The following is a 22213-nucleotide window of genomic DNA, read 5'->3' as shown; positions in this document are numbered from 1 at the left end:
TCCAATATTGGCATATATTTGCATTTAGATTGGAAATTGTTGTAGGGGCACTGACATTGTCTCATTTACAAACCAGGCTATTCAAAATGTGAGCGTTTGATGGCCCAAAATTGTTGTTTGAAAAGACATTCAATTCAGTCCTTGTTTACTTTCAGGAAACCTATTTTTACATTTATGACTGTATGATGAAATTCTGATGCATTTGATTTCTCCTGGTGAATTATGCCAGTTAGATGCAATACCTTATCATGTACAACCTCTTTAGTGAAAAATGTGTCACCTTAATTTCCCTTTACCGTGTCGTGCAGTTTGCCAGCATGAACCACTACACCGTTCACCATAATTACCTCCATTCATTTCTAATTGAAAAAAAAAACATTTTGAAGGATCGCTGGCCTTTTTCTGACTCCCCGTCTGTACTATTGGGGCTTTTGCATCAACAACAAACAAGGTGTAAGAACACGGTGGTACATGTAGCTTCCGTCTAAAAAGCAACATATCTTTTTTGGGGTGAAATGAAATAAGAGAAAAAGTCCTGACCAGCTGAATCAACACGGCCATGACTGATGTGTCTCTGCTACTCATGTTGGAATGTAGCGCAGCCAGCAGCTGTCTTGTATGTCAAGGGGGAGTATGTGAGGGATGAAAGGTTGCATGGATGTCTGCTCAGCTGTGTTAACGAGAGCGCATGTCAAATCAAATCAAATCGAATTGTATTGGCCACATGCGCCGAATACAACAGGTGCAGACATTACAGTGAAATGCTTACTTACAGCCCTTAACCAACAGTGCATTTATTTTTAATAAAAAAGTAGAATAAAACAAAAAAGTGTTGAGAAAAAAAGAGCAGAAGTAAAATAAAATAACAGTAGGGAGGCTATATATACATATACAGGGGGTACCGGTGCAGAGTCAATGTGCGGGGGCACCGGCTAGTTGAGGTAGTTGAAGTAATATGTACATGTGGGTAGAGTTAAAGTGACTATGCATAAATAATTAACAGAGTAGCACCAGCGTAAAAAGATGGGGTGGGGGGGGGCACTCCGGTACCGCTTGCCGTGCGGTAGCAGAGAGAACAGTCTATGACTAGGGTGGCTGGAGTCTTTGACAATTTTGAGGGCCTTCCTCTGACACCGCCTGGTATAGAGGTCCTGGATGGCAGGAAGCTTGGCCCCAGTGATGTACTGGGCCGTACGCATTATCCTCTGTAATGCCTTACGGTCAGAGGCCAAGCAGTTGCCATACCAGGCGGTGACGCAACCATTCAGGATGCTCTCGATGGTGCAGCTGTAGAATCTTTTGAAGATCTGAGGACCCATGCCAAATCTTTTCAGTCTCCTGAGGGGGAATAGGCTTTGTCGTGCCCTCTTCACGACTGTCTTGGTGTGTTTGGACCATGATAGTTCGTTGGTGATGTGGACACCAAGGAACTTGAAGCTCTCAACCTGTTTCACTACAGCCCCGTCGATGAGAATGTCGACTAACGTTATTCACCAGCTCAGCTGTAGAACTGGCCGATAGCTCATCAACACACAAAATACAAAGTACAATCAACAATACTAATGAAGTATCTCTGCTTTAAAATATAGCTACCTAGACTTCAGTAGACATGACACTTTGGGCATAATGAGAAGTCGTGAAACCCCCAATGATGTCTTTGTAATATATTTATCAGTGGACCAAAAATGTTAATAAAAAAACGAACTGAATGTTATGGTTTTTCTATTCCTCAGGAGTTTGAGGAGTTAAGCAAGAGGCTGGGTGATGTGTCCAGACACGTCCAGATCCCTCTGCCTGTGTCTAACGTCCTGTGGGAACACTGCATCCGTCTGGCCAACAGGACTCTGGTGGAAGGGTAAGTTGTTTACTTGAATGTACAAAATACAGTGACTGAATTCTAAATTAAAACAGGAATCACCAGAGAGGCCAGAAGGCTTCAGACGATGGAGGACCAGCTCCTACATCCTTACTTTGACTTATAAAATACTTTCATTGATTTCTAGATAAAAACACTTTTTCAGCAGATATACTGCAGCCTTCATCAAGGGGCTGAGTGGGGGCTGATGCGTCATGTTATTCCAATTAATAAAACCTTTCCAAAATAGTAAATATGTCTCTCTGTACCCACCTGCAGTTTATGTGATAGTATATTTCAAAGATAAGAATCAGGTACTTTATTTTATTTTTTATAAATGCTTTTTATGTGAGCAGCATAAAGCTGCTGACTAGTTGTAATGCCAGCAAATATCTGATGATAAGCACAGCAGGAAAAAGTATATCTGTGAACACAAACCTACTGCTCATTCAATTATAGTTTATAGCGATAGTTCATCACTCAGGGATATGCTAATATGTACCTGTGGAATACAGGGATTTACTGCCAGTGGATTTGAGAGGTGTGGACATTTTAGCTGCCTCGTTCATCTCTTATTTTGACGTCTTTCGTCTTTTTGGTCGAGGGGCCCGTTCCTTGCTCCCGGGGTACACTCGTAAATATCAGCTGGTACGCATGTCATAGGCTGAATACCTCAAGTGAGTTATTGAATAAGGCCGGATTGGAGCCCCTGTCGTCTCCCGCAGTAAGGTACGACCACAAGCTGCTTCGAGCCAGAACATCGATCAAGAAAAGTTATTTACTTTCCCCCACTCTTTTTTTTCTTCTCAAGGTTTAAACATCCTCTTGATGGAACATCTGCTTGTCATAAATACAAAATAAAAAAAATTTGAGTACCGCAAAGGAACGTGCTGATTGCCTAGAAAAGCACTCAAGACATGAGTGTTCCCAGCTTTTCTCCAGCTTTCTCTCAGACATTCTCCTGAGACAACTCCTCTTCAGTCCTCTCTGTGCCTCCTTCTCCCCAACCACAACATCATCCCAGGACTGTTATACGTTCTGTTAAAGAGACCCCACAGGGAACATGTCTGACACAAGGCTGGCCTGAGTCTCCTCTAAACACTTGGCACATCCGAAATGGCTCCCATAACCACCTGCTCCACCCCCATCTCCCTCGCTAGTCAGTCAAAGGTTTGGGGCCTGAAAGGGACTAATGCATTTCCCCTCAAATCAGCACTTTTACCCTTTCTTTCTTTCTCTGCACAATGCATTATTCATAGTGGTGTGTGTGCGTGTGCGTGTGTGTGTGTGCGTGCGTGCGCATGGGTGTGTGCGTGTGAAAGCATGTGTGAAATAGAAGTACTGGCTGGCAGAGTTTGATACGGCCAGGTGAGATCCCCTTTAGACCAGAGAGACATGGCATTAAAGGGGGGGGGGGGAAGATGCCCAAAGGTGTACAACTAACATGTAATAAACTGAACAGAGTCCTCTTCATTCTCTCCTTCACACATCATCATGGACATGATCTGTGTATCAGTATTAGACCTATGGAGCTCCTTCACAAGAGTCTGCCTCTCTCAGCTCTCAGTCTTTCCCTCTCAGCTGCCCATCCCAGACTGAGATTAGTCTAGTCTCTGGTATTCCCTTCCCTCTGTATCCCCAAGTTCCTGGTCTGACTGAGGCTGCGTCCCAAATGACTATATAGTCATTCCCTATATAGTGCACTATAAAGGGAATATGGTGCCATTTGGGACGCAGCCTGAGTGTCACGGTACTGTGCCTCCTATCACCTCCTTCCTTCCACTATGATAGAGTGGCCAGGCGTTGTCTGTTTGTCTTGCTCGCTGACTTGTTTGCTGTGTTTGTTACAGTATCTTCGTCTCCTACTCCCAACTGGACTCCTCAGAGAGGAGATAGAGCCTCTTGACAGTCTGACTCACCACTCACTGTCTCACCCCGGGGACTCTGACAACCTCAGAGAGAGAAGGATGAAGGAAGGGAGGGAGGTATAGATGTAGGGAGGTAAGGAGGAGATAAAGAGGGGGAGAGAGAAAGAGAGAGAGGAGAGAAAGGTAGACTGGCAGGATCTATCTTCACCTGAAAGCAATAACAGCTCTGTCAGGACCAGAACAAACATGGATGTCAGCAGCCACTGATCTGGTGGACGTGGTTCCACAACGATACACACACAGACACACACACACAGACACACACACACACACACACACACACACAAGGGAACAGTCAGATGTGACGGGCACTCCAACTGAGGACCCTCAAATCCAGACCCCCACACGCTGTGAAGAGATAGTTAGTGAAGTTATCAAGTGAACAATGAATATAAAATGTTTACTTGTTGGCTTTTTTTTTTTACAAAACAAACCCTTCAACTGTCTGAGACAAAAGATGCCATGAAGAAAACTGTCTGAGCAGAATTAAGAGTTATTAGATTTATTAACTCTGTCGATTTCATATTTTCTCCTTTGACATTTTTGTTTTTAATTCTTGTGCCTTGGGCATCAAGGATACAAATGTCATGTTTTTAGAACGGCGCTAATAAACAACTCTGGATTCTGAAACTTCTGTCAACAAAAAGTCAACTTCTGTATCTTATTCTGAACTACCTTCTGGCAGAAATAATACAAAAGTCAACAAAAAGTCAACTTGTGTTGTCCTGTTCCGTCCTGTAGCTATGGTAACGTAAAGAAGTGCAGTAACGAGGGTCGGGCCCTGATGCAGCTGGACTTCCAGCAGTTCCTGATGAAGCTGGAGAAGCTGACAGACATGAGGCCCATCCCTGACAAGGACTTTGTGGAGACCTACATCAAGGCCTACTACCTGACTGAGAATGACATGGAGGAGTTTATCAAGAACCACAGGGTGAGGAACACTCAAGGCAGCTTTGGAGTTATCATAATAATTATTCACTCAGTCTGCTCAATGTGCTTCCATTAATTCTACAATGTGTAGCACAAACCTGGGTTTGTGCATTGAAAACTGCAATAGTTAAACACAGTTACAATAGCCAGCTGTGACGTAAGACTAAAGACTATCTGAGACTGAAGACTATCTGAGACTGAAGACTATCTGAGACTGAAGACTATCTGAGACTGAAGACTATCTGAGACTAAAGACTATCTGAGACTAAAGACTATCTGAGACTGAAGACTATCTGAGACTAAATACTATCTGAGACTAAAGACTATCTGGGACTGAAGAATATCTGAGACTGAAGACTATCTGAGACTAAAGACTATCTGAGACTAAAGACTATCTGGGACTGAAGACTATCTGAGACTGAAGACTATCTGAGACTGAAGACTATCTGAGACTGAAGACTATCTGAGACTAAAGACTATCTGAGACTAAAGACTATCTGAGACTAAAGACTATCTGAGACCGAATATGATCTGAGACCGAATATGATCTGAGACCGAATATGATCTGAGACTGAAGACTATCTGAGACTGAAGACTATCTGAGACTGAAGACTATCTGAGACTAAAGACTATCTGAGACTGAAGACTATCTGAGACTGAAGACTATCTGAGACTGAAGACTATCTGAGACTAAATACTATCTGAGACTAAAGACTATCTGGGACTGAAGAATATCTGAGACTGAAGACTATCTGAGACTAAAGACTATCTGAGACTAAAGACTATCTGGGACTGAAGACTATCTGAGACTGAAGACTATCTGAGACTGAAGACTATCTGAGACTGAAGACTATCTGAGACTAAAGACTATCTGAGACTGAAGACTATCTGAGACTAAAGACTATCTGAGACTGAAGACTATCTGAGACTAAAGACTATCTGAGACTGAAGACTATCTGAGACTGAAGACTATCTGAGACTAAAGACTATCTGAGACTGAAGGCTGTCTGTCCATAATATGTGTGCGTCTGTCTGTCCCACAAGGAGTACTCCATGAAGCAGCTGACCAACCTGGTGAACGTGTGTCTGGGCTCTCACATCAACAAGAAGGCCCGGCAGAAACTCCTGGCAGCCATCGACGACATCGACAGACCAAAGAGATAGAGACAGACAGACATGGATATTGTATTTAAGGTGGTTTCTAACCATGAGACTCAATTTTAGAATGCCCTAGGGTTGCAAAATACCATAAACTTTCCCAAAATTCCCCGGTTTTCCAGAAATCCTGTTTGGACGATTCCTGATATTTCCTTATTACTCCTGATTCCAGGAATATTCCAACTGGAATTTCTGGAAAACCTGGGAATTGTAAGAAAGTTACTGCAATTTTGCAACCCTAGAATCCTCATAAACCCACCAGGAACAGAAAATAAGCAATGAAACTTCTGCTAACAAATACACTCATACAAGCGTGTTTCAGTTATCTGACAGTTACTCAGTACATATAGGCTACTATTCTACATGCCACTCATGGATATCCGATATCCACAAACATGCTGCTTACAGTTTTGCTGCGTTTTGTATGTTACCACGGAGATGCTCTGTTCTCCTGTTCATCGTGAATATACATGTTTATGAGGAAGGACTCTGGTTTTTAAGATAAACTACTTGAAATGCTGAATGATGCTCCATGACATGTGAATCGACTGGCAGACGGTTTTATTTTTCTCCTCCTGTTTGTCGATAGCATAATGTGTTTCTGTAAACAGCTCAGGAGCAACGCCGGCCCTGGGGAGAAACTGAATTGTTTAACATTTTCTTTTTTACTTGTATGACTATTATGTGACAGATATTGCTGAGTTGAGAAAACGGCCCATTTTCCATTGAAATCCAGATAGTGTATTTCTCCTGGTATCACATGCATGCACAAACGCAGTTTGTGAAAAAGCATGGGATGTTAATTGAAGTACTTTCCTTTAGGGTTACGCCTATGGAGACATCTAGTCTAGTGCCCTTTAAGAGTCCATTAATGATGATGACAGCATAGTTTTTTCTGTTGTTCCAGTTGTCCCCCCAGACACTGATCTTGGGTCAGTTTAGCATTTCCCCCACTAATGTTTAAGGTTAGGATTGAGGGAGGGGAAGCTGATCCTAGATCTGTACCTAAGGGAATCTTCACCCCGGAGCTTGTTCCAGTCCAGGACTATTACTGTACCTGGGCTGTTTTTGTTACGTCCATAAATGATTTATCCTGATACACTGAGTAAAAATTATATGTTGTCATCTTGTCACTAATAAAATGCTTTGTTGTACACTGAGTGCACAAAACATTATGAACAACTGCTCTTTCCATGACCTAGACTGACCAGGTGAATCCATGTGAAAGCAATGATCCCTTATTGATTCCACTTGTTAAATACACTTCAATCAGTGTAGATGAAGGGGAGTAGACAGGTTAAAGAAGGATTTTTAAGCCTTGAGACAATTCAGACATGGATTGTGTATGTGTGCCATTCAGAGGGTGAATGGGCAAGACAAAATATTTAAGTGCCTTTGAACAGGGAATGGTAGTAGGTGCTAGGCACACTGGTTTGTGTCAAGAACTGCAACTTTGCTGGGTTTTCACGCTCAACAGTTTCCTGTGTGTATCAACAATGGTCCACCACCCAAAGGACTTCCAGACAACTTTACACAACTGTAGGAAGCATTGGAGTCAACATGGGCCAGCATCCCTGTGGAACGCTTTCGACACCTTGTAGAGTCCATGCCCCGACGAATTGAGGCTTTTCTGGGGGCCAAAGGGGGGCTGCAACTCAATATTAGGAAGGCGTCTTTAATGTTTTGTACACTGTGAATAATGTTGATTTTGAAAATATTTAATGGTTATCGATGATATACTAGGTCTAACGTGCATCCGCTGCACTTGTTTATTTTCCAGTCATATCATAAGATATTATTTTATTGTCCAAACAAACAACCTCCATCATTGTCCTTGTGATAAAATGAGGAAAAATAACCGCTTTTGATACCGAAACAACACAACTGATTCCATTGTTTTATTGCATAACGATTCCAAGATGATGCTGTAAATGTAAATGTGTAAAACATCATTTTTATTTTTGTTGTGTCAGTTTGGATTCAGGACTTTTTATATACGTTAAGTACTGGAAGTGTGCTATCATCTGTTTACTGGCAGTACCTTGTATCTTGTTGTCAACTGTAAAATAATATAAAAAACAATTAAACTACATATTATGATAAAGTGCACTATTGTACAAAAAAAAAAGATCTATATTAAATCTTGGCGCTGTAGCCTAAATCAAGGTGATTATACATGAACACAATAAACAAACTAACGTTTAAACCCAGCCTTGCCAATGTTGTCTGACTTCTTATTCTGCAGACAGACAGACAGACAGACAGATATATAGATAGATACTTTATTAAAACTCAAGGGGAAATGTAATCTCAACCCTTATTCCTTTACCTCGTTCAAGAATACCTCCCATCACCCATCTGTCATATGGCTATCAACTAATACAATTATATTTTCTAAAACTAGAATATTTCATTCCAACCACACTCCTCAGCACCAACTGCAGTGCTTTGCTGGCAGTTTATAATAGTTTTTATTTTCAATCACAATCCTTCTTTTCCCTCTGATTCCTGTTTCAGGTGGAATAGGGGCAATGTAAGTGGAAGTAATGAATTAGCCTGCAGCAGGGACAGCTAATATCTGGCTGGCTGGTGGTCTGACTAACCTTGCTCCACTACACACACAGCCCCTGGTCTGGTCCAATCCTTCACAGTGTGGGTGTTAGAGATGGACTAATGCAGCCCCTGGTCTAGTCCTTCACAGTGTGGGTTTTAGAACTGGACTAAAACTGCCCCTGGGGTCCTATCACTACGCTAGGAAATGAGAGAGAGAGAGAGGGGGGGGGGGAATCTCAAGCAGCAAGGGGAATCCTTGATAAAATTGAAAAGAGTAGGGTAGAGGGACATGAAGGTGAAATTCTGTGAGATGTCTTATCTAAAACCCTTTCAATGACACTTTCTGTGTGTATGTGGTCTCTTGAACTCTCCTTAGACGGTAAAATATGGTGTCTAGGTCAATATTAGCCTGACAATACATTAATCTCTTTAACAGTGTGTCTATGATACTTTACTGGGCTGTACAGGGAGACATCTTAGCTTAATGAAGGAGTCTCCTCCTGCTGTCCGAGGCCCTTAACCCCCTGTTAAAGATGTACTGTGTAAGGTTGGAGCGGAGGCGGCGGTACGGAGGAGTATCGATTTGGGAGGAGTCGTAAGTGGTGGGTGACTTTTCAATGACTTAGGGGAATGCGTGCGCATGTGCTCTTGCACATCGCTGTGTGCGTCTATACTTCAGGTGTTTGTGTGTCTGTGTGTGTGTGTGTGTGTGTGCGTGTGTGTGTACCTCAGTGTGTGCGACAGGGCACATTTAGTTGCCTGTGTCATTGCAGTGTCCACTGGCATTAAAACCTGCTTTAGTGTCTAAGACAGGACATGCGGACTCATAGATAGGCTACTGTGTACTGCTGTGCCTCAGGAAAACGTTCTATTGTGTTGTGTAAACACTCTCTCCTCTTTCTCTCTCTCCTCTTTCTCTCTCTCATGCACACACACACACACACCACTTACAACCTGTACAAACACAGATACCAAGAGATGTTCCTGGACACCCAAGCATGATGTAGAACACCTCAGAAACACAAATAGCCAGGCGCAGCCTACATCCACAAACACTCAGTCAGAGACAGAAATACTGTTTCAGCTCCATCAACATGGTCATTCTGGTCCATTAGATGACTGTCATGGTCGCTGTCCCAAATGGCACCCTATTCACTTGATAGTGTACAACTTTTGACAAGGGCCAATAGGGCACTATATAGGGAATATGGTGCCATTTGGGATGCATTCATGGTCAGCCTCCTGGTATTTCCTCTCATGTCCCCCTTCACACCCAGGAGGTTGTTTCTCTAAGGAGGGTGAAAACACCCAGGAGGTTGGATCTCTAAGGAGGGTGAAAACACCCAGGAAGCTGGTGCTCTGATGAGGGTGAAAACACCCAGGAGGCTGGGGCTCTGATGAGGGTGAAAACACCCAGGAGGCTGGTGCTCTGATGAGGGTGAAAACACCCAGGAGGCTGGTGCTCTGATGAGGGTGAAAACACCCAGGACGTTGGATCTCTAAGGAGGGTGAAAACACCCAGGAAGCTGGTGCTCTGATGAGGTGTGAAAACACCCAGGAGGCTGGTGCTCTGATGAGGGTGAAAACACCCAGGAGGCTGGTGCATTGATGAGTGTGAAAACACCCAGGAGGCTGGTGCTCTGATGAGGGTGAAAACACCCAGGAGGCTGGGGCTCTGATGAGGGTGAAAACACACAGTGGTTTTCTCTACTGGGGTGTACTGGCTCAAAGAGCTGCAACAGCAATTAAACTTTTGGCGAAATTCCACGGAAGCTTGGGGGCTCCTTGCCTTTGTAGACCTAACTCCCCAGCCGTCTATTCAATGCTGGCACTGCATGTGTTCTCCCCCTAACACAAGGTCAGAGGAAACCTGTACTTAAGTCATTTGTAGCATGATAACAGTGTCTGCCATCGGTGACCTGTCAGGCCCCTGTCTGTCTGGATGTGTGGTACTCTTCTGACCGCAGGAAGGCCTATGACTGGAAATGGTGATGCAACAGAGAAGGAGCTCCCCTGGTCAATCAGAAATTATATAATGGCTATAGTGGTCATAGATCATAGGTAATCCCTCAAATTATAGGTGAATCCCTCAAATGACCTGGGGATAATGGATACTCTTAGCTCCTAGTTCTCTAGCTTGTATAACAGGCCAGACAGAGAGTGGAGAGGGGAGAGAGCTGTATATCCTAAGGTGAACCCGGCCAGCTCAATGACACCATCACATCCCGTCAGTCACTCACAGTCAGGAGAGGAGTTAGTCAACTTGTCACGCTTCTGAAAGACAGGGTGGAGACTAAGTGTTGAGGGGATCTTGAAAGGGAGTCTTACAGACAGACAGACAGACAGACAGACAGGGTGGAGACTAAGGGTTGAGGGGACCTTCAAAGGGAGTCTGACAGACAGACAGACAGACAGACAGACAGACAGACAGACAGACAGGGTGGAGACTAAAGGTTGAGGGGACCTTCAAAGAGAGTCTGACAGACAGACAGACAGACAGACAGACAGACAGACAGACAGACAGACAGGGTGGAGACTAAGGGTTGAGGGGACCTTCAAAGGGAGTCTGACAGACAGACAGACAGACAGACAGACAGACAGACAGACAGACAGACAGACAGACAGACAGACAGACAGACAGACAGACAGACAGGGTGGAGACTAAAGGTTGAGGGGACCTTCAAAGAGAGTCTGACAGACAGACAGACAGACAGACAGACAGACAGACAGACAGACAGACAGACAGACAGGTGGAGACTAAGGGTTGAGGGGACCTTCAAAGGGAGTCTGACAGACAGACAGACAGACAGACAGACAGACAGACAGACAGACAGACAGACAGGGTAGAGACTAAGGGTTGAAGGGGCCTTCAGAGGGAGGAACTGCCATTTGGGAAGGAAGATGTCAGTCAGTTGATCGGTCAAACACTTGTGCGTACACACACACACACACACACACACACACCAAGGTAAACCATTACCCTTGAGAAAGTGCATTGGTATCCTTAGGCTTTGGAAATGTGGAAATGTTTATAATCAGACCAATGTATTTCCCTCTGGTCATTGGAGAGGAACATATTGAATGTGTATTCTATTAAAGCGTTATTGATCTTTCACAAATCAGGCTCTTTCAAGGAAAGGAGAGGCTATGGTCGATGCTTTCTCAAGCCCATGACAGGAGATGAGGTCCATTAGTGCACAGCTTTCAGAATTTTGTGAGATTTATGGAAATCAAAACGTACAACTTCAGGAAGTCAATGAGGAAATTATATCCAATGAGCTTCGACTCCAAGATAAAAATTCAATTTGTTAAATTTTTTTAAGGGGCACAGCTAGTGTACATTACATTAAATTCTGTATAATAATTTATATCAGAACCAACCAGGTGATAACTGAAAGCCCAGTGCAGTGTCAATGTGATTACTACAGGTCAGGAGAAATTCCAGACTGTTCCATTTGCAACCGAGGACATTTTATTGTTCTGCATAGATTCATTCTGCCATTTATACGTAGATAAAGACTGTGTCCTCCACTACGTTAAACTTCCAGAGTGCTTTTTTCCCTATTTTTATGTTAACGAGGAAGATACGATTAGATATTTAATACATTTTTTATTGTGAATAACCCTTGTCCCATTGACTTTATCAGCGATACAATTATTTAACTTTTATGGATAAGCCTGTTGTCTCATCTCTACAGTAACAGCCTGGAGTGGGTTACTGAATGTGACGTTCTGCTGCATAAACTTTCATGGCACTGCTAACTGAACGTCATTACCACAGGTGCTGCTAATTTGGAGCTTCACTAGCTTGGCTAAGGTGCCACAAATTGATTCGTTTTGTCTAAACCTGTACTGTTTTGGTTTCATATTCGGCAGTAACTTCAGAAAATACATTTGATGTAATTTTTCTGATGTGTCTGAGACAGCATGAACCTTTGGGATTTGGGAACCACTTTCTTTTTAGCTAATATAATATTCCTCTGTCCCCATTGGTTCTCATCCTGTACGACTTTGAGAAAACCTGTGATTCAAAATATGTGCTAAAAGCTGAGCTTGTATATAGTCTAAGAGGTAGCTTCATGAAACCAGACTGACGTCACGATAGCCCACATTCTGAAGTGAATGGAAACGTGAGTGCAGCGGTCAGACTGGTTTCACAAGGCTGTATAAGAGTGTCTCTGGGGGGGAATGGGTGTGAATGCAGCGGTCAGACTGGTTTCACAAGGCTGTATAAGAGTGTCTCTGGGGGGAATGGGTGTGAATGCAGCGGTCAGACTGGTTTCACAAGGCTGTATAAGAGTGTCTCTGGGGGGGAATGGGTGTGAATGCAGCGGTCAGACTGGTTTCACAAGGCTGTATAAGAGTGTCTCTGGGGGGGAATGGGTGTGAATGCTGAGAGGCAGAGTCTGTACATATGTAGGATCTTAATTTGACCTATAGCGTCACAGCAAAGTGATCCTGCAGCAAAAGGATTTGAACGTTTGGTCCATAATGTTGCTTGATTGGTGGCTATTAGCTGGACAAAAGTAGGCTACATGAAAAGTGCAATACTGTTAATATACTGTAACTGTGTGTTAGTGTGGGGTTTCAGTGAATTTATGTAAATCACAAAGCATTTATACAAATGATCAGCAACAAAAGACTGATCAAATTTAGATCCTACATCTGTAGTCTACAGTGGCGTAATGCCAATAGACACAATAGGAACCATGGGGGGAATATGTTAAAGGGCACCCACTCCTGTCAAATAGATACCATGATGGGGAGTTAATGCACACACACACACACACACTCCACTACAGGGGTAGTGGGCACCTAGTTAAGGGCTTTGTAAAGGTTACCGTTTTTGTATCACTTTGGTACTATTTTCACACGTATGTGGTACATCACAACTCTTAGTACAAAACTCCAAACTGGTCCCACTTGTAACACAGCCGGTCTTTCATTCAAAACCTGTCATTGTGCACTCATTTGGATTGTAAACGTCTCTCACCACACAACCATTTATTCAAAATATAAGTTTATTGTGAAATGTAATGAGAACGTTTGTTTAATCACCAAAAACACAACATAATTATATGTTTTCAGTTTACATTTACATTTACGTCATTTAGCAGACGCTCTTATCCAGAGCGACTTACATTATTTTTTATTTTTTTTATTTTTTCATACCCCCTGTGGGAATCGAACCCACAACCCTGGCGTTGCAAACGCCATGCTCTATCAACTGAGCTACATCCCTGCCGGCCATTCCCTCCCCTACCCTGGACGACGCTGGGCCAATTGCGCGCCGCCCCATGGGTCTCCTGGTCACGGCCGGCTACGACAGAGCCTGGATTCGAACCAGGATCTCTAGTGGCACAGCTAGCACTGCGATGCAGTGCCTTAGACCACTGCATCGTAAACAATGCAAGATACAGTACGTGTTTCAAATCGCCCTTAGAAGTGCTGAAAGTAATATGCTACAGTACTGTAAATTACAGAAGATTACATAGTTTTCACATTAGGCAATACAAAATTGACAGAAAATCTATCATTTCCATCGTATCTATCCAGTGTGTAATCAAAGGTGTGATCAGTGAAGACATCCTCTACAATCATTCATGCAATAAAAAAAAGAAATGGTATATAATTGCAACATAGGTGTACTGTACGTAATCAAATGTAAGAAATGAAATGAAACAAATGATATGAATGAAAATGTGTTTTGCACACATTAATTTGCATCAAGCCTGTCTTGAGCGTTTGACCATAAATTCTCATCCACATCACAGTGAATGTCCTCATTGTTCATGCACTGTGGGAAAACCTTTTGGCATGGCGAATCCAAGCTTGATATTGGTCTGCATTGATGTCGCCGCATGCCTCATCCATGGCCAGAAGGAGGGTGGCACGCTCATGGGGATGGCGATCGTACACCTTCCACCTCGATGCTGAAAAAACGTCCTCAATAGGGTTGAGGAAAAGAGAGTTTGGGGGTAGGTATAGGGTCACGAATCTGGGATGGGCCCGAAACCATGCCTGAACCACCTCTGCATGGTGGAACCTGACATTGTCCCACACAATGACATAGGTGATCCCTTCACCTTGACAGGCCTGCTCAATTACATTGAGAAACACAATGAGGTGTGCAGCGTTGTAGGATCCAAGTAATGGCCTACGTCCTACCACAGCATCTACAGAGATAGCTGTGCACATGGAGATGTTTCCCCCACGTTGTCCAGGCACTTGGACGGTCGCCCGTTGGACGATGAGGTTCCCCCCACTGCGCCGAGTTTTGGCCAGGTTGAAGCCCACTTCATCAAAAAATATATGCTTGTGAGTGTTCACAGCTGCATGAAGCACCATCACCCTCTAAAAATATATTTAGGTTAGTTCTTTTTACAGTATAGTTCCAATATGATATTGTGAAGTAGCATGTGCATTAATAGTAACAGTAATACAGTATATAGTGCTGTACCTGAACATACTCGACCCGCAGTTGTTTCACCCGGTCGTTGTTTCTCTCTAAAGGCACCAGGTTAATGTGTTTCATAGATACCTGGTGCCTCGGGCGATTGTTGGTAGGCTGATGGACGCCACATTGGCAAAGGTGTCATCGTTCTCCTCAATGGCCTGCTTTATTTCGGGCAGCCGTATGTCATTCCTGGCCCTCACCATTTCCACCACTGCCCACTCCTGCTGGTCGGTCAGCACACGACCACAGCCACCACCATGGGGTCTTCTGTCAATTCTGAGGGTAGAACAGAGTATACTGTCAATAGATCATACTGTGAGAATACTGTAAGGTGTTTTGTGAATTTACATGCATTATAATTTGTCATTTACGGTAAATGTAATGGTAAAGCATAGTGCATATCCTGCAGACTTACCGGTTTTCTTGGTGAAATGTTCTCATGATCAAATTGACTGTTGATCTTTTCAGATTGGGGTGAACTAATCTAACTAATCAGCCTCTGCAATGGTAAGGCCTCTGTTTACCACATGGTCAACGATGATGGCCCAGACTTCATTAGACACAACAGTTCCCTGCCGTCTGCCTGCCTCTCTCTGACGTCCACCTCTTTGACGGGGCCTATGCCCACCTCTTTGACCTCTTTGATGGGGCCCATGGCCACCTCTTTGACCTCTTTGATGGGGCCCATGGCCACCTCTTTGACCTCTTTGATGGGGCCCATGCCCACCTCTTTGACCTCTGATGGGGCCCATTCCCACCTCTCTGACCTTTGATGGGGCCCATTCCCACCTCTCTGACCTCTGACGGCGCCCATTCCCACCTCTTTGACCTCTTTGATGGGGCCCATGCCCACCTCTTTGACCTCTGATGGGGCCCATGCCCACCTCTCTGACCTTTGATGGGGCCCATGCCCACCTCTCTGACCTCTTTGATGGGACCCATGCCCACCTCTCTGACCTCTTTGATGGGGCCCATGGCCACCTCTCTGACCTCTGATGGGGCCCATGGCCACCTCTCTGACGGGCCCCTTGTCCACGAGCTCTTTGATTTCTTCCTCTCCCTTGCTGTCTATCCTGCTCCATGTTGAAAGAAATTGCAAGTGTTCACACTCCCCCTTTTATATGGTGACTAATTGTGGTTACCAATATGTAAAATCAACGAGAAGTCATTATGAGTGGTTATCATGTATCATACATGTAATTTAGATGTTTATACTTTACAAACACACATTTTATTTCTGTAGTTCTCAAATTCCATATATAGTAGACAAACCAGTCTAAAATCTATAGGTTTACCAAACGGTTAAGTGAATAACCATGAAGCGTAGTTGGATTAAGTGATGGTCAAATGTATTTAAACAAATGAGAAGAGAATCATATGAAAAGTATTGCGAGCATTGCATTGTGAAAGGCAATTACTTTATATGAAAGGTATTTCTTGATGAAACACTGATTAGGTTTGATGAAAAAGTTACTGTGTGATTTTGTGTGTTGTACTTAGTCAATTGAAAATGTGCTTAAAGTTTTTAATAAACATACTTTTTGATGATCTGTTATGGGTTTTAGAACACCTACTCATTCAAGGGTTTTTCTTTATTTTTTACTATTTTCTAAAAACTATGAAATAACACATATGGAATCATGTAGTAACCAAAAAGTGTTAAACAAATCAAAATATATGTTATATTTGAGATTCTTCAAATAGCCACCCTTTGCCTTGATGACAGCTTTGCACACTCTTGGGGACCAGTATGAATAAAGTATGAAAATGTATGCACTCACTACTGTAAGTCACTCTGGATAAGAGCGTCTGCTAACTGACTAAAATGTAAAATTCATTAGGGCAAATCAAGTCTGACATTTTAAAGTGGGAATTACAAAATGTTTAAAAGTTTGCAATTCCTGCGGTGCAGGAAAATTCTCTGCGACAACAGAGTGATCAAATTAAGAGAACACATCTGTATACAATATTGGTCAACATTCTGAATCTATGGTATTGCTTCCACAGGACATACAGTGAACATTTGTGTTAAAGATTATCTGAATTGGATTTCTAGACACAATACAAAAGAGAAGGACGACTTTTGTTGTCCCAGTACCCAAAATACATCCCTCTGCTAAGTAGTTTTGTGACATGCAATGCAGCAAGGCCGGAGACCATGAAATTAACTATCTAAAATAATCTATTTGGGTGTTTTTTGTTGTGTTTATCGTAGCATGAATATTCCATCTACTCATTTAACTTGTACACACGTCATAAGGCTGTTTTTCTGTTATTCATGTTTAAGCACAAATAACAAACTAAGTGCAATGCAAGCAACAGTAGCTCAGTGGGAATCAGCATACAGACTATCATTTAATATTAAAGAACAGAATAAAAATGGAAATAACTGAATATAATCTATTTACTGGTTCAATGTGACAAAGAATGCACAAACAAACAGATAAAACAGAAAAATAAAATAATAGTTGACCTCCGGTTTCTCAATGTCCTTCGCTCTAACCATCAAACATTTGTGAGGATTCCATTTAGATCTGAAGCACTGACAACAAATTGATTTCAAGAACTAGACAAATGCCTTGGTCTGAGAAGGGAGGAAATTGGCCTGTCCCAGCGTCCCAAATGGCACCCAATATAGTGCACTACTTTTGACCAGGGCATATACAGTAGGGCTCTGGTCAAAAGTAGTGCACTATATAGGGAATAGTGTGCCATTTGGGAAGCAGCCTGTGTGTTTACAGCGCTCTCATTAAGGTTGGGAGCTCCTCTTCTAAAGGCCTTCATGTTTTTACATTTGAACAGTGAGATGTGAGCCTCCCTCCTACAATCTCATTTCCAACGATAACCTGTAATGTACTGAAAATAACTTCAATATCCACTTCACAAAGGGAGACAACTGATTCCTTTGTGACCTTGAGCAATGTAATTAACCAAATGAAGAGGGTAAAGAAAAAACGAATGCAGACTGTGACTTTTATTTACATGTTGTCAAGATACACAGTTCTGAGTGGTCCACACAGGTTCCATCAGGAGTACCAATTGGCTAGCACGTGTCTTGGTATAATAATTATCCTTTAGAATAGATCCACCATATCATCGATACCCTATTCAGTAAAACTGTAGAAAATTGTTACCCATTTAGACAACTGTGTGTTTAGTTTCAATGGTGCTTGAAGAAGCAATGGGTTTACCTGTATTAGTGATGAACCAGACCATAGCGAAACGGTTTGGGCCTTTATCCGTCATCAGCTCTCCCTCCTACAGTTTTTTTTTTTTAATCGCTTTGACAGAAGATCAAATAGGCATGAAATATTGGACCATTATATATTCTGTCCTAGACCCAAAAGCTGTCTCAATGTTTTTGTTCTGGTTGATATCTGCTGGTCTCTGCTAATATGTTGAGAAATATCTCATCCCTCCCTCCTCTCCTCCTCTCTCTCCTCTCCTACTGTCACGCTCGTTGAAGGACGGGACGGACCAAGGTGCAGCGTGATATGCATACATGTTTCTTTTAAATAATAAACACAACGACAAAACAATAAACGAAACGTGAAGTCCAAGGTAGACACAAACAACATACCTTTCACGGAACAAGATCCCACACCCCACTAGTGTCAACAGGCTACCTAAGTATGGACCCCAATCAGAGACAACGAGCTACAGCTGCCTCTGATTGGGAACCACCCTGGCCAACATAGATCTAAACGATCTTAAACACAGAACATCGACATAGCAAACACAAACCCAGAAAATACACACCCTGACTCAACAAATACAAGTCCTCAGAGTCAGGGCGTGACACCTACTCTCATCTCTCCTCTCCTCCTCTCATCCCTCTCCACTCTCCAAACTACATGTCCATGAATTAAACACATATATGTGTTAACTACATATATGTGTTGTTGTAACACTTTGCTCTGTTATTTTGTTAGATAATGGCCTCTGACGGATTCTCCCTTTGGGTCCCATAAAGGTTTTCACTGTCGTCAATGATACATACAGCTACTCTAAAATCTATCTTTGCGTGTTGCAGTAGGCTAGTCTTTTGACTGATTGTAGCCTGGATCAAAGGCGTCATACCCATTGAAACTGATAATGGCTCCGTCACCTTTCTCCATTTGCAGGGTAAAATACATTTTAGACAGAATTGCTTCAAAAATATAGAATTTGGCTATCCATACCCCTTCAAAAAAGTGATGCCTGTGTCCTGTGTCCTATATACTGAACACAAGCCAATGTAAAGCCTGTTTTCTCTATACTCCATTATATGACTAATATAGCTGCAGTCTGACCTTTTACTGCAACAGACAAATCCAACATGACAGTTAGATTAGGTTTGCATCGAACAGACAAAAAAGCATTTTGGGGCTTCAGCCGACCTGCCTTACAGGATGTTGCCCTTTGAATGGTACAGATAACATCCCAATAATAGAGAGGTATATATCCTATCTCTCTGTGTGTGTGTGTGTGTGTGTGCGTGTGAGTGTGTGTGTGTGTGTGTGTGTGTGTGTGTGTGTGTGCGTGTGAGTGAGTGAGTGAGTGAGTGTGTGCGTGCGTGCGTGCACAATGCCACATCTGGTAGATGGCACGTCCTATCAGAATGCTGTTGGTTCGTTCAAAGAAAAGAAACTCAGCCGAATACTAAAATCGACGTATCTTTCTATTCTTTCTCCCGTCCAATGAGCTCATTGCCTGGCTCTAGCTCCATCCTATATGTGGATTAAAAGATGACATCAACACGGTTGCAGTGGGCAAGACTATTTGGTTGCAGAGCCCATAATGGACTTCTCACTGCACCGTCTACTGTCTGTCATGGACCACTAAGCGTTGTTTAAAGGCTTAATCCAATATATCTTATTTTCTCGCTTCCATTTTTATGACATTTGTATTCTATCCCATCCATTTCCATCAGTGTGTTGTCTCGTAGCTCAGTGTTTCTTTCCCGCCTCCCCCCTCTCCCATTTCCCCCCACTGAAAGCCACGGCCTTACGGTTCACTGAAGTGACTCAACCTAGTCAGAGTGAAGTTAACAGAAAATGAAGGTTTAACTGGACCTGAGCAAGCCGGAAACCATGACAGTGTTTCTTATAATGGCATTTACACAGAGTTCTGCTTTGCTGCTCTTACACTGTGTGTGTGTATGTGTATGTGTGTGTGTGTGTGTGTGTGTGTGTGTGTGTCACACTGGGCGTGTTTAACTATACTTGTGTATAGTTGTGTATAGGTTGTCGGGAGAGGTTGTCGGGAGAGGTTGTGTTTTCTCTAGCAGGAGGTAAGCTTGGCTTCTTATATGGTGTTGAGTAAAGCTTAAACCATGTATTTAGATTGTAGGTAGGTATTGTAGTTAGGTATTGTAGGTAGTTTATTTAGGTAGTTATTGTAGGTTATTGTAGGTAATTATTGTAGGTAAGTATTGTATTCGGCGGTGCCCGGTGAAGCACGAGGCTAGCACGAGGCTAGCTAACCCACTACCTGGACCAATAAAGCTAGCTAGCTAGCGGGTAGCTACTGGTAACTTTTAACAACTGTGGATAGTTGTTTCCAATGTTATTTCACACTTAAGAGTACCTGTAATTAAGCCAGCTAGCTACCTACCATTCAGCTGTTTTTCTAACCTCATTATCTGAGGCATTAACGTTAGGTAGTTAGTAGCTACTGTACTTAATTACAGCTACTGATTGCAGAAGACCAATGTCTTCTTGTCTGCCACCCAGACAGCTGGCGTCGGGTAAAGTTTGGCTTTATACATAGCTTGGGCTTTGTCGAGTAAGGCTTAAACTATGTATTTAGATTGTAGTTAGGTATTGTAGGTAGGCATCGTGGGTTGTTGTGGGTAGTTATTGTATGTAATTATTGTAGGTTAGCATTGTATTCGGCGGTGCCGATGTAGCACGGGCTAGCTAGCTAGCTAACTCACCTCCTGGACTAGCTGGCGAGTAGCTGTTAGCAACGGTAGCAACTAAATACAATATCCTTTTAGCCAGCTACATTTGTTCGCAGCGCCGCCGTTTTTCAAAACAAAGTCAACACAGCAGCCATTGCTAGCTAGCCAACACGACCAGCTAGCTGTACTGTAGCAGCTAAATACAATATATTTGTGCTAGCTAGCCAACGTTTAATTATTGCTGTGTTATGAAAGGAACTAGACACGGACACGAATTATCTGTTTAGTGTGTTAACACACTATTGGTAGTTTGTTGTAACCAAGTATTGGTGCTAAACTGTGTGTTATTGGATGCTAGCATGCTAGTTAGCTATGGCGTCATAGTTAGCTAGCTGAATAAAGTAAGTTGAGTCTATTCCTTGAAACATTGAACCGCTTTAGTTTACAACAATTCTAATTTCTAAAGTGGAAGTTTGGAGAGTTTTATTCGGGTGGTTCAGTGAAACAATTATAGTTTCTGAGGTGGAAGTTGGGAGAGTTATATTTGGGAGTTTTGGTGAGGGAGGCCCTACTCTCTCCTTTCCCAGATGTTTAGTTCATTTCATTCCGATCTCCTCTGCATTATTGTAGCCTTTTGCTACAGCCTGTCAACTATGCCTCTGCCTATCCCTGTTCTCTCCTCTCCGCACAGGCTACACAAACGCCTCACACCGCGTGGCTGCTGCCTCTCTAACCTGGTGGTCCTTGCACGCACCACACACCTGGAGTTCAGGTCTCAGGCAGCCTCTGGAACTGCCGTTCTGCTGCCAACAAGGCTGACTTCATCCCAGCCTATGCTACCCTCCAGTCCCTCGACTTCCTGGCGCTGACGGAAACATGGATTACCACTGAAAACACTGCTACTCCTACTGCTCTCTCCTCGTCTGACCATGTGTTCTCGCATACCCCGAGAGCATCTGGTCAGAGGGGTGGTGGCACAGGAATCCTCATCTCCTCCCAAGTGGACATTCTCAATTTTTCCCCTAACCCATCTGTCTATCTCCTCATTTGAATTCCATGCTGTCACAGTCACTAGCCCATTTAAGCTTAATATCCTTGTCATCTATCGCCCTCCAGGTTCCCTTGGAGAGTTCATCAATGAGCTTGACGCCTTGATAAGTTCCTTTCCTGAGGATGGCTCACCCCTCACAGTTTTGGGGGATTTCAACCTCCCTACGTCTACATTTGACTCATTTCTCTCTGCCTCCTTCTTTCCACTCCTCTCCTCTTTTGACCTCACCCTCTCACCGTCCCCCTACTCACAAGGCAGGCAATACGCTTGACCTCATCTTTACTAGATGCTGCTCTTCTACTAATCTCACTGCAACTCCCCTCCATGTCTCCGACCACTACTTTGTATCCTTTTCTCTCTCGCTCTCCTCCAACACTACTCACTCTGCCCCTACACA

General features: G+C 43.2%; 1 protein-coding gene across 1 annotated transcript in view; it reads left to right on the top strand.

Moving 5' to 3' along the window:
* Positions 1-7098, top strand: part of LOC121586746 (syndetin-like) — a 291135-nt gene extending 284037 nt beyond the window's left edge. Inside the window, exons 26-28 of the mRNA XM_041903695.2 lie at positions 1734-1855; positions 4525-4714; positions 5758-7098. Of these exons, the coding sequence (XP_041759629.2) occupies positions 1734-1855; positions 4525-4714; positions 5758-5877 (432 nt within the window). The 3' untranslated portion in view covers positions 5878-7098. The remainder of the gene's footprint in view (positions 1-1733; positions 1856-4524; positions 4715-5757) is intronic.
* The last annotated feature ends 15115 nt before the right edge of the window (positions 7099-22213 follow it).

Source organism: Coregonus clupeaformis, chromosome 17 (assembly GCF_020615455.1).
Source record: "Coregonus clupeaformis isolate EN_2021a chromosome 17, ASM2061545v1, whole genome shotgun sequence".
Lineage (NCBI taxonomy): Eukaryota > Metazoa > Chordata > Actinopteri > Salmoniformes > Salmonidae > Coregonus > Coregonus clupeaformis.
The sequence above is the reverse complement of the archived record's forward strand: the minus strand, read 5'-3'. Positions and strand labels throughout refer to the sequence as shown.